The sequence below is a fragment of the Mytilus trossulus genome, chromosome 12 (genome assembly GCF_036588685.1).
Source record: "Mytilus trossulus isolate FHL-02 chromosome 12, PNRI_Mtr1.1.1.hap1, whole genome shotgun sequence".
NCBI lineage: Eukaryota > Metazoa > Mollusca > Bivalvia > Mytilida > Mytilidae > Mytilus > Mytilus trossulus.
The window spans coordinates 49,194,982-49,214,754 of NC_086384.1; the positions used below are offsets into that span (position 1 = coordinate 49,194,982).

Here is a 19,773-nt window from a genome sequence, read left to right on the forward strand (position 1 = left end):
ACATTCGTGTATTTAAATAGATTTCGAAATTTTATAACGGCAATTCAAGTTAGACATTACTCGTATTTTCATGCAAGTACCAGAGTACTAGTTACGGGTCTAATGATTTCCTTCAGGCTAAAAGTCCCTTCAGCAGATGTATCCATCTAGTGGTATTAATAAATAGAGTTCAATCCGGTAACACCGATTAATCAGTCTTCGAAATATAAGTCTGACAGATTGGTGATGTGATGTGATTTGATTGAGCGGAAACGGATATTGTGATGGTGATAAACCGCTAAAACAGTAAGTCTGAAGGATGCAACTACTGTCACAAGTGTATATGCAGATCTTTTTCAATATTGTACAAGTTATTTTTTGTATTTACCTTTTTATTGGTTATGTATCATACGTGTTTTGTATTAAAAAAAAACTTTTTTTTATTTTCAGCTTAAAAGGATTCCTGTCAAATCGAAAAGAAGCACTAAGCAGGATGCACATAATCCAAGTAATAGCATTGTTTACATGTTTACGTTTGGTAACTTTATATTTTAACCAATGGTTGTTGTCTTGAACCTAAATTAAGTCTTTGCAATATTTCTCTTTATCTTGAGGGAAACAGTATGTCATTTAAGTGATAAAGCTCATGACTTTCCGACATATTTGCACAAATAAATGTTAATAACATTTTTTTTTTTTTTTTTTTTTTTAAGACATACAAACGTTTTATTTCTAAATATTTCCTGTGTACAATTACCTTAGTCGTCCAGGATCAGGCTAAGGGTCCCTGTTTACAAAAAGAAACCATCTATCAAGGGGAAATAGAAGGCAATAAAAAAAAGTTATCCACTTTTAACCTTGGAATACATTTAGTGTAAAAAATATAATATCCATATAATGTTAGAAGCATCTAACAGTTCTACACTTTAATTTTAAAATAGTAAGTAAATAATTATAAGATACCCACATAAAAGATGTGCATTTACTACAATAACCATTGCAGGCTAATACTTTTTTTTATCATTTGTTTTTGGTACAATTATTATTCTAATACTATAAACCATAACAAATGTACTTTGACTCAAGCTGTATAAAAAATGTCTAAATTTTCATTATTACAGACTCCAATTTTGTCTTATCAATGATATCAACGCCTTTCAAAAGAAGAACAAATTTTAGATTATATTTCAAGTTTTGTTTCCAGATTTTATAAATATTTTGTGGTGTTTTAGGCGTTTTATTAAATTTTATTGAGTTCCTAATTTTCCATAGTGTCCATTTAAAATATATGATTATTATGTTTAAAAAATTATCATATTTTAGTTGTTTCGTGTTTATACCCAATAGAACCTCCTTTTCACCAAAAGGATTACTTATTCCTATTTTTGACTTAAGAAGTATTTCTTGAAGGTTTTTTAAAATTAACTGTGATGTACTACAACTGAAAAATAAGTGTTGCAGGGTTTCTATATTATTGTCATTTTGACAAATGTGGCATTTTCCATTTGATATCTTCATTTTTTTTAATCTTTCTTCAGTATATAAAATATTGTGCAAGGATTTCCATTGGAATTCTTTTACTTTATTTTCAATTTTCAAAAATTTTAGTCCCGACCACATACATTTGTATTTTCCCAAGGTAAATTTGTTCCATATATTTCCTCCCACTTAATTTGACATTTTGGAGATACATCTTTATTTAAAACCGTACGAATATAATTGAGTTTTAACTTTGATGGTTTGATTTTTTGGTTGTTTAAATTAATGATCTCAAGGTCATTTGAAATCTTTAATTTACTTTCATGATGCAAATTCTGGTTTCCACAAGATTTCAAAATTTGCACGATATCTTTAGGAATTGCCTGTTTAATTTTTGAAAAATTCGGAAATACAATTTCTTCGATCAATCAACTTCTTATAAATTTCATTGCAGCTGATGAAATCTGTAGTTTCTAAATTCCAAATGTCCTGGATAGTTGTGAAACCGCTTTTTAAAAAAGAAGAGTAGAACAATGATTTATTTTTGAAACGAATAGAAGAGTTTCCAAATAACCTCGTATTTAAAATAGCACTTTTATAGGGAGGTATTTCAACATTTTGAATAAATCCTGACCACGTATTTATAATTTTCTGATAAATTTGTGGTAGTTGGTTCATATCTAAACCGTTTAAACTTGAACATTTACATACAAAAAAAGTGTCATTATATTTTTCGTCAAATTTCTGAAGCCAATACTTACCGATCGCATTCCAGCTTTACAATGGCTCATGAATTAAACGATATACTAGTTTTGTTTGTTTGCTTTTTATAAACGTATCTATACTTACCATTCCCATCCCCCCTTTTATTTCGTCCAAACAACAGACATTTCTATCTACCTGGTTCACTTTACCGTCCCATATAAAGTTCCAAATTATATTATTTAGCTAATTAGTATATTTATCCGGAATTCCTCGTATTTCGATCTCGTAAGAACAAAGAGAAAGTATCATATTTTTTACTATAAGTGTTTTACCTTTAAATGTAAGCTTCCTACTTTTCCATACATGTACACAGTTTTTAACCTTTTCTATTATTTTTCTCCCAATATCATTGTCATCTATTTCATAACCATGGCACACCCCTAAAGTTTTAACATTGCCTGTGATCCATTTTATTTTATCAAATTTAAATCGTTTTCTTTTAGAAGCCCCTAATAGTAGTCCTTTTGTTTTGTCATAGTTTATTTTAGAACCCGAAGCTTTTTCGTATAAGGACAAAACTTTAAAAGTATTTTCTACAGATTTTTCATTTTTATTAAATACCTGGGTGTCATCTGCAAACATACATAATTTGGTTTCTATAAAGTTCCCTCCCCCTCCTGGTAATTTTAATCCTTCTATTTTAATGTCACCCCTTATTGCACATGCCATGGGTTCAGCTTGTATGATATACAACAGAGGCGCTATTGGACACCCTTGCCTAGCGGAGCGAGTAATAGAAAAGTATCTTGATACAAACCCATTAGTTTTGATACACGTAGTAGCATTATATAATAGCATCTTTATCCATGCTCTAAATTTCCCGCCAAATTCAAATTTCTCCAATACAAAATCTATCCATTCCCATTCAACCCTATCAAAAGCTTTTTGTTGATCCAAAAATAATATAATTCCTTCCTCATCTTCGTTGTCAATATATTCTATAATGTCCTGAATCATTCGGTTAGCCTCGCTTATATTTCTACCTTTAACAAACCCCTTCTGATCGGTATGAATAATTTTAGGCAATACTATTTTAAGTCTTTCAGATAGAATCTTTGCAATAATTTTGTAATCACAATTTAGTAAAGCTAGTGGTCTCCAATTTTTTATATTTTCCCTTTCCCCTCCTTTATGTAATAAGGTTAAGACCCCCTTATGTTGAGAGTTACTCAATATAGTATCATTAAAAATTTCTTGTAATAAACTAAAGAAATCGTCTTTTATTATATCCCAGTATAAAACATAAAAATTCTGATATTATACCATCTTCGCCAGGTGATTTGTTTTGTTTAAGTAATTTTAGTACCTTTTCTACTTCAGAGATATTTATATCTCTATCTAACATCTCTTGATCTTCCTTACTTACCTTGTCTACGATAAATTGACAAAGTTGTTCGCCCGCTGTTTTGTCCCACCCTTCCGTGGCAAAAAGTTTAGTATAACATTTTACTTGTTCATTTAAGATTGAATCAATGTCATTGATTTAGAAAAACAGCTTGAAAAATTGAAACTTCAATTAAACGAATCAAACAAATCATGTGACAAAATTTCAGAATTAGAAAATAAAATTAAGGAATACTATACAAAAAAAGCAGTCTCTGCAAAAATTAGATCAAGAACTAAATGGGCCGAAGACGGGGAAAAGTCGACAAAATACTTTTTTAATTTAGAAAAGAAAAATGGGCAGAACAAACTATGGCAACGTGTAAAAACAGAAAACGGCGAGTATAAATGTTAATAACATTTGAATCAACAAATTATTTCGACAATTTAGTTTTTTTTTTTCAGTGAAAACCTAATACATTACGTTGAAAAGTAGACAAAACAAATTGAAATCAAAAGTAAGCCCATAAGCAGACTACATATTATGGTTTGCGAGCTCCTCAAGACTTTCAATCAAGATAAGAACTACGAACACGATAAAAATGTAAAGTGTCGTTTGTATTTACCTGAACTAGGTTGATAATAGTCTTGCAGGTAAAACTGAATTTCCCATGATCAGTAGGCAGAAGACAGTGCTTTTGGTCTATCCGACATTGATTTTTGGATTAAATTTAATTGGATTTAAGTTCAGGCATACCATATGTTTGGACTTTTAAACCAAATAAATTTTTAATTTTAAGTTATATTGACATTTTGGAGATAGAAGAACGATATGAAAGCTGTCAACACTAGACATGATAGACAACAGACAAACATACCCTTATTAGCTTCTGAAAAGTGTATTGTTGGCTCACATATTAAACCGTGAAGGTAGTGATTTCTCTCCTTATTATGTAGTTTATACCTCAAATATATTTTAAAGATGAATGGGACAACCTGTTGTTGGGTTGCTGCCCCTGAATTGGTAATTTTAAGGAAATTTTGCTGTTTTTGGATATTATCTTGAATAATATTATGGATAGAGATAAACTGTAAACATCAAAAATGTTCAGCAAAGTAAGATTTACAAATAAGTCAACAGGACCAAAATGGTCAGTTGACCCCTTTCGGAGTTATTGCCCTTTTTAGTCAATTTTTATCAATTTTTCGTAAATCTTAATGAATTTTTACAACAATCTTCTCCTCTGAAACAACTGGGCCAAATTTTACCAAACATAGCCAGAATCACTACTAGGCTATCTAGTTTAAATATTGTGTTTTGTGACCGGGCAAACCAACCAAGATGGCCGCTATGGCTAAAAATAGAACATAGGGGTAAAATGCAGTTTTTGGCTAATAACTCAAAAACCAAAGCATTTAGAGCAAATCTTACAAGGGGTAAAATTGTTTATCAGGTCAAAATATATCTGCCCTGAAATTTTTAGATGAATCGGACAACTCGTTGTTTAGGTTGCTGCCCTTAAATTGGTTATTTTAAGGAAATTTTGCCGTTTTGGGTTATTATCTTGAATATTATTATAGATAGAGATAAACTGTAAACAGCAATAATGTACAGCAATTAAAGACTCAAAAATAAGTCAAAATGACCAAAATGGTCAATTGACCCCCCTAAGAAGTTATTGTCCTTTATAATCAATTTTTAACAGTTTTCAAAAAATTTGTAAATTTTACTAACATTTTCCACTGAAACTACACGGACAAGTTCATTATAGATAAAGATAATTGTAAGCAGCAAGAATGTTCGGTCAACTAAGATGTACAAACACATCACAATCACTTAAACACAATGTTGTCATGAACTGTGTGCTTCCTTTGTTTAAATCACATATACCAAGGTGAGCGACACAGGCTCTTTAGAGCCTCTAGTTATAATTATATCAGTGTTAAAATTGAACAGATAACACATTATATTATTGGTAATAAATAAATACAACATTTCATTCAGTTTTATGAATTAAGACATGTATGTGTATGAACTGTAATGCATTTCCTTGCAATGATGGTTGAATTCCAAATAAAAAGATTGAAACAGATAATACTGTGTTCAAAAATGTATTTTTTCATTCTCTCCTTTAAGTTGATGGATGGCCAGATTTAGCAGTTAGTGGAAATACTGTAAAGAAATCAGATATCAAAGCATGTTCAGAAAATTTCCAGAAAACGATACAAAATCAAAGAAAGGTAATTCTTGAAGGCTTAATCTGTAGTTAGTTAGAATAGTAAATACAGCCAATGCAAGCTATTCATTTCACCCATTTAACATACACAAAATGTTAAAGTATCTTTATCTTTAGATCATTCACACTTTATAAAAAACACAACCAGGGCAGAGGTATGTGAAAAGACTGATTGCAATGAAAGTAAATTGATTTACAAAACAAAAATGTGTCCATAGTACACAGATGCCTCAATCCACTTGCACTATCATTTTCCTTGTTCAATAGACCGTGATATTGGGTAAAAATATAATTTGGCTTTAAAATTAGATAGATCATATCAGAAGGAAAATGTGCAGAGTTTCAATTTGATTGGACTGCAGCTTCACCAAAAACAACCTTGACCAAAAACTTTAACCTGAAACTTGACAGACGGATGAATAGACAGACGAACAGATGGATGAACAAACCAGAAAACATAATGCCGCTCTACTATTATAGTTGGGGCAAAACAAAGAGGACATTTGTTCAGTTTGTAACAAGATTATCATATTTATGAAAAACAACTCTGATTTGCAAATAGTATGAATAACCTATGCATATTCTATAAAGATTCATGCTTTCCTTTTAAATAAAAATACAATTGCATTCTTTTTCCTGATATCTATGATGAGTTTATTCACAACCACTTTGTCGATGCAACTGCTGGTGGAAATTTATTTCCCGAGGGTATCACAAGCCCAGTAGACATGAATTATCATTGATATGGTTATATTTATAAATTAACTGTTATTTTTTTTTAGAATTTTTGAAATACTAAGGCTTTTCTACCTCAGACTTCTCAGACTTCTCAGACTTCAGACCTCTATCATCTTATCTTGATTTGGCAAAAATTTTAGGAATTTCGGTCCTCAATGCTCTTCAACTTTGAACTTTATGTGGCTTTTTTAAAAAAATTTTTGGATTCGAGCATCACTGATGAGTCTTTTGTAGACGAAAAGTGGTATGGCATATATACAAATTTTTGTCCTGATATATATGATGAGTATATTCATTATTTTCAACACAAACAAACGTTTAAGTATCTTTATCCTTATGTAGAATTGTTCATCCAGTCTTGTTTACGCTCTCACTTGTAAAATTCTTCCCATATTTTTATAAAACTCATATTTTAAATTTATATATCAGTATTATTATTTAGTATCAATTATTTTTGACAGAGTTATGCCCGAAACTGCATTGCAATTGTGTTCAAGTCATCATTTATTAAAGATGTTTTAAAAGGTACATTTATTTTTAAGTTATTGCTCTTGGGCAGATAAAACATGTGCAGTTTGGGAACATTTGAACTTTGTTCTTTTATTCTTATATAATTAACATTCAATTTAAAAAACTCTGCATATTAATTATCATTATGTGAGTTTTTACTAAATAATTTTATAATGTAAGTTACTGTCGGATCCATTACTTATGATGACTTGAACTGACCCAACAACTACTCATGAACCACTACTAATACATTTAAATGTGTTGTTACTTAATCTCATTCTGTACCAACAAATTTCACTGTTGCTGTTCACATGTTCAGGAGTTATCGTCCTTGATATGTTGGGAAAAAAATTTAAAAACAACAAGTTTATTGATTTAATGCATCTGTAGCGGGGTTGCTTCCCCTTAGTACAGGTATAATATATATAGCCAGTCTTATCCAACTGAGCTAGGGAATCAATGGGTTTACACACTGACTGTCACCAGACGACCGAGGTTTAAATCCCAGCGGTAACGATATGAATTTGTAGAGTAGACATGCTCTCCGGTTACATTTGGCGCCCAACTAAAAAATCCACAATGGTTATCTGGAGTATAGCCAGGGTTTGTGTTGTTAAAAGTCATATATGAAGATATGATGACTCTTGTGGTGGGGGAAAAGTGTAGCGGGATTGCATTCCCTTAGTACAGGTAGAACATATATAGCCAGTCTTAATCAACAGAGCTATAGAATCAATTTTTTGGCTCAGTGGGTTAACGCACTGATTATCACCCAGACGACCCAGGTTTTAATCCCGGCAGTAACGATATGAATTTGTAGAGTAGACACATGCTCTCTGGTTACACATCAAAGGGCTTTTCTGGATTTACCTTCATCAGGAAGGATCAAACATTTGAAATTAAAGGATGTATAAGTACTGACACCGTTGAAGAGATATATGTCAAAATACCTATAGCTTGAAGGCTGTACATTGACCTATAATGGTTTACTTTTTTTTAAATTGATATTTGGATGGAGTGTTGTTTCATTGGCACTCACACCACATCTTCCTACATCTACTGAAATAAATAGCAAAATTCATCTTTAGTCAACTTTGTCTGACGGAGTTGAACCTCAGTTTCTTAATAATTTCAAAATTTATAAACAGACAATTTAAGAAAGGTTTAATTTGTTAAATGTAAAATAGACAAACAATTATTCAAAAGGAACAAGCATGAAAGAGTCTTAACACCCAGCTTGCTTCCAATTACACACCTCAGTTAATTGTTTTGTGTTTGTTTTTCTTCTGCTTATGATTTTTCATTGTCTCTCTGATATATTCTGCTTCCTTTTTTTGTGAAATGAAACCTATCAATATCTGATTATGATTCAACTCATACATGTATACATCACACCCAGCAAAGCAGTTGTTCCATGGGTGGTAGTCATACTATTCCAAAAGAGAATCTATAACCAATTTGTATATCTACTGGTTACAATAGAGCATTCAGTGAAATTATAATGCAAACTAGATAATGACTGCACCTTTTTCATTTTCTTTAGATATACCCAATGACAAGCGTAAAGAGAGGGAAATTTATTTTGATATCTAATGCTCAGTGCAATTGCACACTTGAAGAAAACCAGACTGAAGAAGATGCAAAGAAAAAAGAAAAAAAGATATACAGAGTGTATCACAAATTCAGACTTTGATAAATCCAATATGAGTCAGCTATTTAAATATATGGGATATGATACAGCTGGTGGTATCCTAACTAAGAAAACAAAAGAGGTATTGAATTTTGAAATTATCTTCTCTTAAGGTAGCACAATACAACATTTAAAATGCTGTCACTTTCTCAAGAATACATATGAATTAATAAAAGAGGTATTTATAAATAGACAACAGATTAATCTTTTAAACGGATGCAATATTTTTGTTATTCAAGCATTATGTAATCAATTATTATGCAATTAATGGCAAAATCGAGGTCAGTTTACTTGAATGGATTTCGCTCTTTCATCTCTATAACTATACAGGAAATTTTAACGAAATCTTAATCAACCCAGCAGGAAAATCAAAAGGGTGTCTCAAATTATAGCTATCATATTCAGTTCTCTCATAAATTTGTAATTAATTTAAACATCCTTACAATACAAGTAGATAATGTTTGATTAGGTATACAATTTGATCTATACATTCTATCCGAAATTCGAAACAACCTATTGTAGATAATGGCTCTAGGATATAAAATATAAACCTCTCAGGGTAAGCATGAAGACGCTAATTTCAATAAATACTTACATTGCAAAAAATCGAAAGAGTAATCCGTTAGCTATCCATAAATACCTTAAATCAAACTTGAATAACTTGATGATTTAGATAGAAGAAAACATGTATATATGTCAGGTCAACAATTTCCCGGAAGTTAAGTTAAAGGGATTAAATAATTAATTAAAATATATTTAAAAAATGAAATGAAAGGCTAATAGCTACAAGCAAGTGGGTTAATGATATATTGGTATATATTTTTAAATAGTTTTGTTGTTACAACTTTAACCATATCTGCAATGAATAATATCGAATTGAAAGCATGCATGAACATGTTCCTTTTCCACAGTACCATGTTTTCAACTAAACCGTATATTATACCCATATACAAATTATGTGAAGAAAAGAAATTACACCATACTTTTGATTGACTTAAAAATAAACTTTAAGAATGTTTTATTTTGCAGGAAATCAAAGATTTCTTGAAAAAAAAATTGAATGATATAGATAATGATCCATCTTTAATGTATGATAGTCTGGTAATAATGTTTTTATCTGGAAAATTTGACTCAGAAGCAGAAAAGATTTATGACTGTGATGGATTTATTGTTCAAAGGAGTGAAATTTTAGAAATTATGAATGGCTGTAGATATTTTAAAGGAAAACCAAAAGTGTGTTTTGTCCAAACCTACAATTTTCTAGGTAACTATATAGCAATTAAACTCATTAAGACAGCACCTCAAAGACATAATAAATATCAAATATATAAGAAAACAAAGAGTGCTTTAATATTTTTCAAAAAAAGCAAAATCATAAAAACGTCCAAAAATCTCTTTACAATATCTGCAATCAGTGTCAGATTAATAATATGTCTATTTATCAGAAATATTCACCATAAGAAAGGTGACTATCCATTGGGCTACTGACTAAAGAAGGGCTCATGAACATGTTGTGGTGTAAAACTCAATTAATCAATCCCAAAAAGTTTATTTAAAAAAGAAGGCTGATCTCTTATTTGACAGATGTTGTTCTTTTTACCAATACTGAACAAAATGTTGAGAGTGAATTTGAATGGTGAATGATGCATAGCAGAAGTTGCTAAGCCTGTTAACTCAATAGTTTTCGCTTATTTTAGAGTTCTAGCAATTCCCTTGTCTGTTTTTACCTTAATTTTTTCCTTGAAAAATAAACCAGATTGGAACATTGGTAAACTATTATTGCCTTTTTTTGTCTTCATCAGTGGAATAAAACAGTAACATAACATTTAAAAAAAATTGCTATAAAAATAAATTCAAGGAACAACTCTATTTAACATTGTTTCCGTTTTAATGGATATAAGGACTTATTAGTTCACATAAAGCTGTTAACTAATACAGAAACTAGGTAACAAAAAGAATGTAAGAGAAAGACATTAACTTCTAAAGGTGTTTGTGGATGTGTTGATAGAGCAAGTGCCTCCTGCTGTGTGTTTCTTTTATTTACATAAGACAAACCAGTGGCATTTGATTTCAACAAGTTCCCATCGAATATGCAGCTGAAGAGATTTAAAGAATGAAAAACCTGGAAAAGGGTGCCAAATACTACTAGGCGGTTTTTTTTTTACAGTTTTTAAAATTCATATACAAGTTGAAGAACATTGAACACAGAAAATTCTAGAAAATTGTGTGGAATAATTCGCATTCAATATTAAAACAGTTAACTCCCAGAAAATCTGTGTTGTAATGATCTTTCACTAACAAGTTTTACATGTGTACTAACCTTTAACCTTAGCATATCTAAATCATATATCATAAAGCCATATATGTCGATAAGGATGAACACTGACCCTATTTGGGTTGTTATCACTCAAATACTTATCTGATAATGATTTAATCGATTGGTCATTTAGTTATAAGTTATCAAAGGTACTAGGATGATATTGTTTTACAACAGACTCATATTTCTTCTGTAACAAGAAAATCAAGACAATAAAAATCTGACCATTTAAAAGTTTTTAAAAAATTAAACTTACTTATGAATGAAGGTGACTATATTTCCCTTTTAGGTAGAAAAAATTATGTCTTTATTGAATACATTGTATTAATAAACTTTAGCACACTCAAACTCTTACTTTGATTAAACAGTGTGTGTAAACTAGTAGTATGTAGGAAAACATACAGAAACATGAAAAAAGTTAAATAAATGCCCTTTTTAGCTCACTGGGCCTGAAGGGCCTAGTGAGCTTTTCTCATCACTTGGCGTCCGTCGTCCGTCGTCCGTCGTCAGGCGTTAACTTTTACAAAAATCTTTTCCTCTGAAACTACTAGGTTAAATTAAACCAAAATTGGCCACAATCATCATTGATGTATCTAGTTTAAAGTTTGTGTTTTTTTACTCGGCCAACCATCCAAGATGGCCGCCATGGCTAAAAATAGAACATAGGATTAAAATGCAGTTTTTGGCTTATAACTCTAAAACCATAGCATTTAGAGCAAATCTGAAATGGGGTAAAATTGTTTATCAGGTCAAGATCTATCTGGTATAAAATTTTCAGATGAATCAGACATCCCGTTTTGGGTTGCTGCCCCTAAATTGGTAATTTTAAGGAAACTTTACTGTTTTTGGTTATTATCTTGAATATTATTATAGATGGAGATAAACTGTAATCAGCAATTATGTTCAGCAAAGTAGGATTTACAAATAAGTCAATATGACCAAAATAGTCAGTTGACCCCTTTAGTAGTCATTGCCCTTTATAGTCAATTTTTTTACCATTTTTTCGTAAATATCCATGATCTTTTACAAAAATCTTCTCCTCTGAAACTACTGGGTTAAATTAAACCAAACTTGGCCACAATCATCATTGATGTATTTAGTTTAAAGTTTGTGTTTTTTTACTCGGCCAACCATCCAAGATGGCCGCCATGGCTAAAAATAGAACATAGGGTTAAAATGCAGTTTTTGGCTTATAACTCAAAAACCAAAGCATTTAGAGCAAATCTGAAATGGGGTAAAATTGTTTATCAGGTCAAGATCTATCTGCTCTAAAATTTTCAGATGAATCAGACAACCCGTTTTGGGTTGCTGTCCCTAAATTGGTGATTTTAAGGAAATTTTACTGTTTTTGGTTATTATCTTGAATATTATTATAGATGGAGATAAACTATAAACAGCAATTATGTTCAGCAAAGTAAGATTTACAAATAAGTCAACATGACCAAAATGGTCAGTTGACCCCTTTAGGATTCATTGCCCTTTATAGTCAATTTTTTACCATTTTTCGTAAATATCCATGATCTTTTACAAAAATCTTCTCCTCTGAAACTACCTGGCCAAATAAATCCAAACTTAGTCACAATCATCATTGATGTATTTAGTTTAAAGTTTGTGTTTTTTGACCCGGCCAATCAACCAAGATGGCCGCCATGGCTAAAAATAGAACATAGGGGTAAAATGCAGTTTTTGGCTTATAACTCAAAAACCAAAGCATTTAGAACAAATCTGACATGGGGGTAAAATTGTTTATCAGGTCAAGATCTATCTGCCCTGAAATTTTCAGATGTATCAGACAACCCATTGTTGGGTTGCTGCCCCTAAATTGGTTATTTTAAGGAAATTTGACTGTTTTTGGTTATTATCTTTAATATTATTATAGATGGAGATAAACTGTAAACAGCAATAATGTTTAGCAAAGTAAGATTTACAAATAAGTCAACATTACCAAAATGGTCAGTTGACCCCTTTCGGAGTTATTGCCCTTTATAGTATTTTTTTTCATTTTTCGTAAATATCCATGATCTTTTACAAAAATCTTCTCCTCTGAAACTACCGGGCCAAATTAATCCAAACATGGCCACAATCATCATTGATGTATTAAAAAGTGTGTTTTTTGACCCAGCCAACCAACCAAGATGGCCACCACGGCTAAAAATAGAACATGCAGTTTTTGGTTATTACTCAAAAACCAAGGCATTTAGAGCAAATCTGACAAGGGGTAAAATTGTTTATCTGGTCAAGATCTATCTGCCCTGAAATTTTAAGATGAATGGGACAACTCGTCGTTAGAGTGCTGCCCCTAAATTGGTAATTTTAAGGAAATTTTGCTGTTTTGGGTTATTATCTTGAATATTATTATAGATAGAGATAAACTGTAAACAGCAATAATGTACAGCAATTTAAGACTCAAAAATAAGTCTAAACTGACCAAAATGTTCAATTGACCCCCTCAGAAGTTATTGTCCTTTATAATCAATTTTTATACGACCGCAAATTTTGAAAAAATTTTCGTCGTATATTGCTATCACGTTGGCGTCGTCGTCTGCGTTGTCGTCGTTGTCGTCGTCGTCGTCGTCGTCCGAATACTGTTAGTTTTCGCACTCTAACTTTAGTAAAAGTGAATACAAATCTATGAAATTTTAACACAAAGTTTATGACCACAAAAGAAAGGTTGATATTGATTTTGGGAGTTTTGGTCCCAACATTTTAGGAATTAGGAGCCAAAAAGGGCCCAAATAAGCATTTTCTTGGTTTTCGCGCTATAACTTTAGTTTAAGTTAATAAAAATCTATGAAATTTTGACACAAGGTTTATGACCACAAAAGAAAGGTTGGGATTGATTTTGGGAGTTTTGGTTTCAACAGTTTAGGAATTAGGGGCCAAAAAAGGGCCCAAATAAGCATTATTGTTGGTTTTCACACAATAACTTTAGTTTAAGTTAATAGAAATCAATGAAATTTAAACACAATGTTTATGACCATAAAAGGAAGGTTGGTATTGATTTTGGGAGTTTTGGTCCTAACAGTTTAGGAAAAAGGGGCCCAAAGGGTCCAAAATTAAACTTTGTTTGATTTCATTAAAAATTGAATAATTGGGATTCTTTGATATGCGGAATCTAACTGTGTATGTAGATTCTTCATTTTTGGTCCCATTTTCAAATTGGTCTACATTAAAGTCCAAAGGGTCCAAAATTAAACTTAGTTTGATTTTAACAAAAATTGAAATCTTGGGGTTCTTTGATATGCTGAATCCAAACATGTACTTAGATTTTTGATTTTGGGCCCAGTTTTCAAGTTGTCCAAATCAGGATCTAAAATATTATATTAAGTATTGTGCAATAGCAAGTCTTTTCAATTGCACAGTATTGTACAATGGCAAGAAATATCTAATTGCACAATATTGTGAAATAGCACTATTTTTTTTTAATTAGAGTTATCTTTCTTTGTCCAGAATAGTAAGCAAGAAATATATATCTAATTGCACAATATTGTGAAAAAACAATATTTTTTTTTAATTGGAGTTATCTTTCTTTGTCCAGAATCAACTCAAATCTTTGTTATATACAATTTATATTCACTTTTTACTACCAACTGATAAATTAAAATAATCTTTACCATTCAGTGATAACAAGCAGTTTTTTTTTACATCTTAATATTTTATGATGTATTTAAATGAGTAGTTATTGTTGCAAACTCCATTAGAAATTTAATTGAGATTAATTTGGAATAAGGGAAAGGGGGATGTGATTAAAAAAATTGGGTTCAATTTTCTCATTTGAAATGAAATTTCATAATTAAAATGAAAAAATTTCTTCAAACATTTTTTTGAGAGGATTAATATTCAACAGCATAGTGAATTGCTCAAAGAGAAAACAAAAATTTTAAGTTCATTAGAACACATTCATTCTGTGTCAGAAACCTATGCTGTGTCAACTATTTAATCACAATCCTAATTTAGAGCTGAATCCAGCTTGAATGTTGTGTCCATACTTGCCCCAACCTTTCAGGGTTCAACCTCTGCGGTCGTATAAAGCTACGCCCTGCGGAGCATCTGGTTAATAATTTTCATAAAATTTGTAAATTTTTGATAACATTTTCCACTGAAACTACACGGACAAGTTCATTATAGATAGAGATAATTGTAAGCAGCAATAATTTTCAGTAAAGTTAAAGATGTACAAACACATCACAATCACCTAAACACAATTTTGTCATGAACTGTCTGCTTCCTGTGTTTAATTCACATATACCTAGGTGAGCGACACAGGCTCTTTAGAGCCTCTAGTTTTCAAATGCATTCTCTGTTAAAATGAGGCAAAACTTATTTATCATATTGAAAGGGTTTCCTGATCTAAAATTATTAAACATAAAGCTATATAAAAAAGTTGTTGTGTTTATTTTTAGAAGAAAGTGCACCTTATGATTCAACCGATTCTGCAGCTGATACCATTTTAAGGAATGGTACTCCAAACACAGATGACATATTTGTGGTATCAAGTTACCCAAGAACAGGTAAAGACAAATTAAGAATGATTAGCTATATCAAGTATAAAGGTATAAGAACTGTTAGATTGTTTATTTAATATTCTTTTACAAAATTCTTTACAGTTTAATCTCTTGGTGTTATAAACATGATAAATTGAAACATGAACATTGTATAAAGTAAAATCACAAAAATAATGAACTTCGAGGAAAATTAAATCAGAAAGTTCATAATAACATGGCAAAATCAAATGAAAAAACACATCAAAAACAAATGGACAACAACTGTCTTATTCATGACTTGGTACTGGCATTTTCAAATGTAGAATAGAGTATTGAACCTAGTTTATAGTGATAAACCTCTCACTGTGTACGACAGTATAATCAAGTTCTGTTATATTGAATCATGAACGTTCAATTTGTATGTTTCATTTCAGAAATTTGAAACAAAAAAAAAGTAGTTTTAAATCTATGATACAGTCCTCATACTTATCATGATTTACTTTAACAATCCAGAAATAGGACAGAACGATTTATGTTCATAATATGAAAGATTTGAAGAGGGGTGTAAAGAGGGGTTTCTGCATTAAAGAATGCAAAACAATAAAAAAAAAAGTCTTGTAAGTTGATCTTTTTACTGATTTAAAGAAATATGTTGAATAACGAAACTTTTTCACGGCTACACATGAAATAAAAATGGTGAAACAAGTTGGACAAAAATAACTCTTTACCACCCTCTTTGAACCTTCAAAATTGTCTCAGATTTTAATTTACAATTTGGCATTTAATCCTGAGTGTCCCATTTATTCTGAACTCCTTTGTATTTTAGCAGATTGAAGATACAAAATATGAAGAATAGACATTAACTATAGTCACAATACAATCTAAGATGTATTTTGGTAATGTTGCATTAAATGACAACCATAGTTTATTTTACATAGTCTCATACTAAAGTTTTTCTTTCAGAACAAGGTCCATGGATAATTGGTGAAAACATGAGTGGATCATACTTTATTCAGGCACTCATATATGTCTTCAAGAAACATGCCCATGACAAATCATTAATTGAATTATTAGAAGAGGTAATGTGTTAAGTATACAAATACTAGTGAAGATATAAGACATTACAATACAAAAGAAACAACCATTGAACAACAGGTTCCTGCCTTACATGCAGGACTGGTGAAAACAAATGCAGCAGTTTCAACGCTTAACACGCACCAACCTTTAATTACCCTTACCTGAATGTTACATCATAACATAGAAAGCCACATTATATAATATCAATTGAAATGGCTTAACTCAATCAAAAGACATATTGCCAAAAACGAGTAAACATACATAGAACAAATAAATTAGATTAAGTAAAATATTAATAAAAAGAAGGGAAGATGAAAAATATATCATAAAGAAAACTCTAACCTTAGTCTCAATGACCTTTAATGAAATAACGTGCACAGGTTAATATGATGATTTTGTTGTAAAATGTACATGGCGTATGAAAATATTGTTTACAAAATAATTAAGTCAGAGTTGAATTGTAATAAATTTGTTGTTCAAAGTACAAGAACAGCAGCGAAAATTGATCATCATACTAAATAATTAACGATGGTATCATAAATTAAAAATAGTGAGATGATTTATTACACAAAATAAGTGAACATTGAATAACAAAAAGGCATTACAAATTGTATCAATTGGTCAAATTAACACTAAAGTACGATATGAGAGTACTATCAGTGTCTGAAAGCTAGTTTAAAGCCAAAAACAGTTACTAATAAAATATCATGTAACGAGTCATTAAACTTCAACATGAACTCTCACAGCTCATTTTCAAAAAGATTTATAAATATTTTTTTTAGAAAGGTTTAAACTTTACTGTTTATTTTTTTATAGGCAAACAAATGTCTTCTCAATGCTGTGGTACCAAACAAAAAAGCTGGGACATTCGAAAAGATACCTGTTGCACAAATTGTTTTATTGGAGTATTGTGCAGGAAAGGAACTTTTCTTCTTTCCTGGACTTGAATTTAAGGCACAAGATTGAAGTGCTTCTTTGTCAGGAAAGCCAGTGTGTTCACCATCAGAATAATGTTTAACTGCAGTTTGAATAGATAAAACAAGTTGTTACTTGAAAAGAACCTTGATCATTTTTCATCAGTAATATGACTGTCAGCATAATGTTTAGGACAACTACTTTTTACTAAGTCTTGAATCTTTGACAATGCTGAATGTACATATAGTAGAGGGCTCATGTCAATTCTCTGAAAACCAGTATTCCAATTAAATGTTCCCTCATCTTTCATACCATTCACTGTTAAATATAAATTTGTATTTGTTGGGAAAATGTGTTTTTCAGTTAAAAAAAGATCTCATTATACATGTAATAACTTGTAAAGTATACCAATGTTTTAATGAAAACACAGATATGTATGCCGTGTGTTTTACCAAACTGTTATGAACCATTATAGTTATCATTTGTTAGCTTTTTAAATATATGATGTTAACATGCCAGCGTAAAGACACATTTAAATGCTCTAGAACTCTTTTCATTTCTTACAACGTTTAGGAGGAAAAAAAATAAAAACAAGAAAGTTTAAACACTGCTTTCTTCATAGGTGCTTTCTTATGATAATGTTAAAAGACTCTTGTTTGAGTTATGGATTAATCATATGCCCAAGAATTAGATATGCAATTTAACGCTGATATTTACTTCAGAATATGGAAATTGAAACAACAATATTACCTCTTTAAAACTTCTGTGGTCGCCTTTATGAATTACTAAAGTTTGTGGTGATCTCCTTAATTAAGATAACATTTAACTAGTAAAACATACTGTAGTATAGCTTACGAATACATCATTATTCCAGTACTACACCAGTTGCTTAACATATATGGAAGTTTCTTTTCCAGCCAAAATGCCAAATACCATTAATGCAAGCCCTTTGAAAACAAACTGCTTCTAACGAATAAAGGCTTTTTAGAGTTTAAAATTGTATATAAAAATAGACTTTTAAAAGAAATATCGAATTGCCACATTTTCAAAGATTTTTTCAGTGCTTCATACATTTTGCCTATTTTTTCAGAATAATAGACAATTCCATTTAATACGTCTATGATTTTGTTTATAATTAAATTACAAGATTGTCATTGTGACCCCATTTAGATTTAGATATACCCCTGTATTACTGTAATGAAAAAGGGTATTTGCAATAAAAAAAATAAAAAAATCACAAAAATACTGAACTCAGAGAAAATCCAATCAGAAAGTCCATAACCACAAGGCAAAATCAAATGACAAAACGCATCAAAAGCGAATGGACAAGAACTGCCATATTACTTACTTGGTACAGGCATTTTCAAATGTACAAAAAAAAATGACATATGGTATTTGCCATAAAACAAAAGACTGCATATTGTACTGGCAGTTATGTTTGTTGTGATCGGACATCATTTGACAGAAACTTGTTTTTGAAATATCAGTAAAATAGAGGTGAAAGGTACCTGAAGAACATTCAACAGTTGATTAAAATTATTTTATCAATCATGAAGTCACAGTTCCTGAACTCAGCATTGTTGGACTTCACAAAATATGCATTCCATGATTTCAGCTGTCAAATTTAAGTTCCTTAATTTCCATGTACCTAATGTAACCTTTTATGAAGACATTTGTTATCAGGAGGTCAAGCCAGTGTTCAATTTAGTGTTCAACTATTTTGAGATGTATATTTGCAAACCAAACAAATGATTTATATTTGAATTATGTTTGTCAAAATAATATACACATTCAGCATAGGATACCTCGGAACAAAAACATATTTATTCACAATTCTATCATTAGATATCTCATATGATTATAAAAAATGTATTATAGAAACTTTTGAGGTTATTATTTTAGATACATCTATTAATTTGGTATAGTTATTCGAGTCCTTATTTTATAAGCTAAATCAGACTTAACAAATATTACTTTTTCGATACTTTTGACACTGCAAACACAATATATATGGATGTCAATGACACAAGTAATAGATCTTAGGAATCCATGTTCGTTCATCTAGTTTACATGGACTCATTGTTTACAACGTTAATTTTGTTTTTAAAAGACTATTTTTATAGGAATGATAGACTGTTTTTTTGTTGTTCGCGCATATGACTGTTTTTATATACAGTAAAAAGAAAAAAAGTGTTTAACATATAAGGATATTTTCACACTTCCAACACTAACATCGTTTAAGTAAGAATATATGTATAT

The 19,773-nt window shown here is 30.6% G+C and overlaps 2 protein-coding genes across 3 annotated transcripts in view; one reads left to right on the forward strand and one right to left on the reverse strand.

Moving 5' to 3' along the window:
- LOC134692754 (glycine amidinotransferase, mitochondrial-like) overlaps positions 1-19,773 on the reverse strand; it is a 647,170-nt gene that overhangs the window by 138,482 nt on the left and 488,915 nt on the right. The gene's annotated exons all lie outside the window — the stretch shown is intronic.
- LOC134693665 (cell death protein 3-like) lies at positions 5,681-19,744 on the forward strand. Of its 2 annotated transcripts, none has more exons than XM_063554556.1 (6): positions 5,681-5,787; positions 8,575-8,803; positions 9,751-9,985; positions 15,442-15,591; positions 16,486-16,601; positions 17,416-19,744. In XM_063554556.1, exons 2-6 carry the CDS (start codon positions 8,624-8,626, stop codon positions 17,563-17,565), a joined length of 831 nt encoding a protein of 276 aa, XP_063410626.1. In that variant the 5' UTR covers positions 5,681-5,787; positions 8,575-8,623; the 3' UTR covers positions 17,566-19,744. The 2 variants fall into 2 exon arrangements, with proteins under 2 accessions (XP_063410626.1, XP_063410627.1); XM_063554557.1 differs by having other exon boundaries at positions 15,442-15,549.

What these genes read in the sequence shown, in the direction of transcription:
- LOC134693665 (XM_063554556.1), top strand. Translation starts at nt 8,624, where the DNA reads ATGCTCAGTGCAATTGCACACTTGAAGAAAACCAGACTGAAGAAGATG. An exon ending in CCAAACCTACAATTTTCTAG is followed by an intron (nt 9,986 to 15,441) that starts GTAACTATATAG and finishes GTTTATTTTTAG; the next exon opens with AAGAAAGTGCACCTTATGAT. An exon ending in TAATTGAATTATTAGAAGAG is followed by an intron (nt 16,602 to 17,415) that starts GTAATGTGTTAA and finishes ATTTTTTTATAG; the next exon opens with GCAAACAAATGTCTTCTCAA.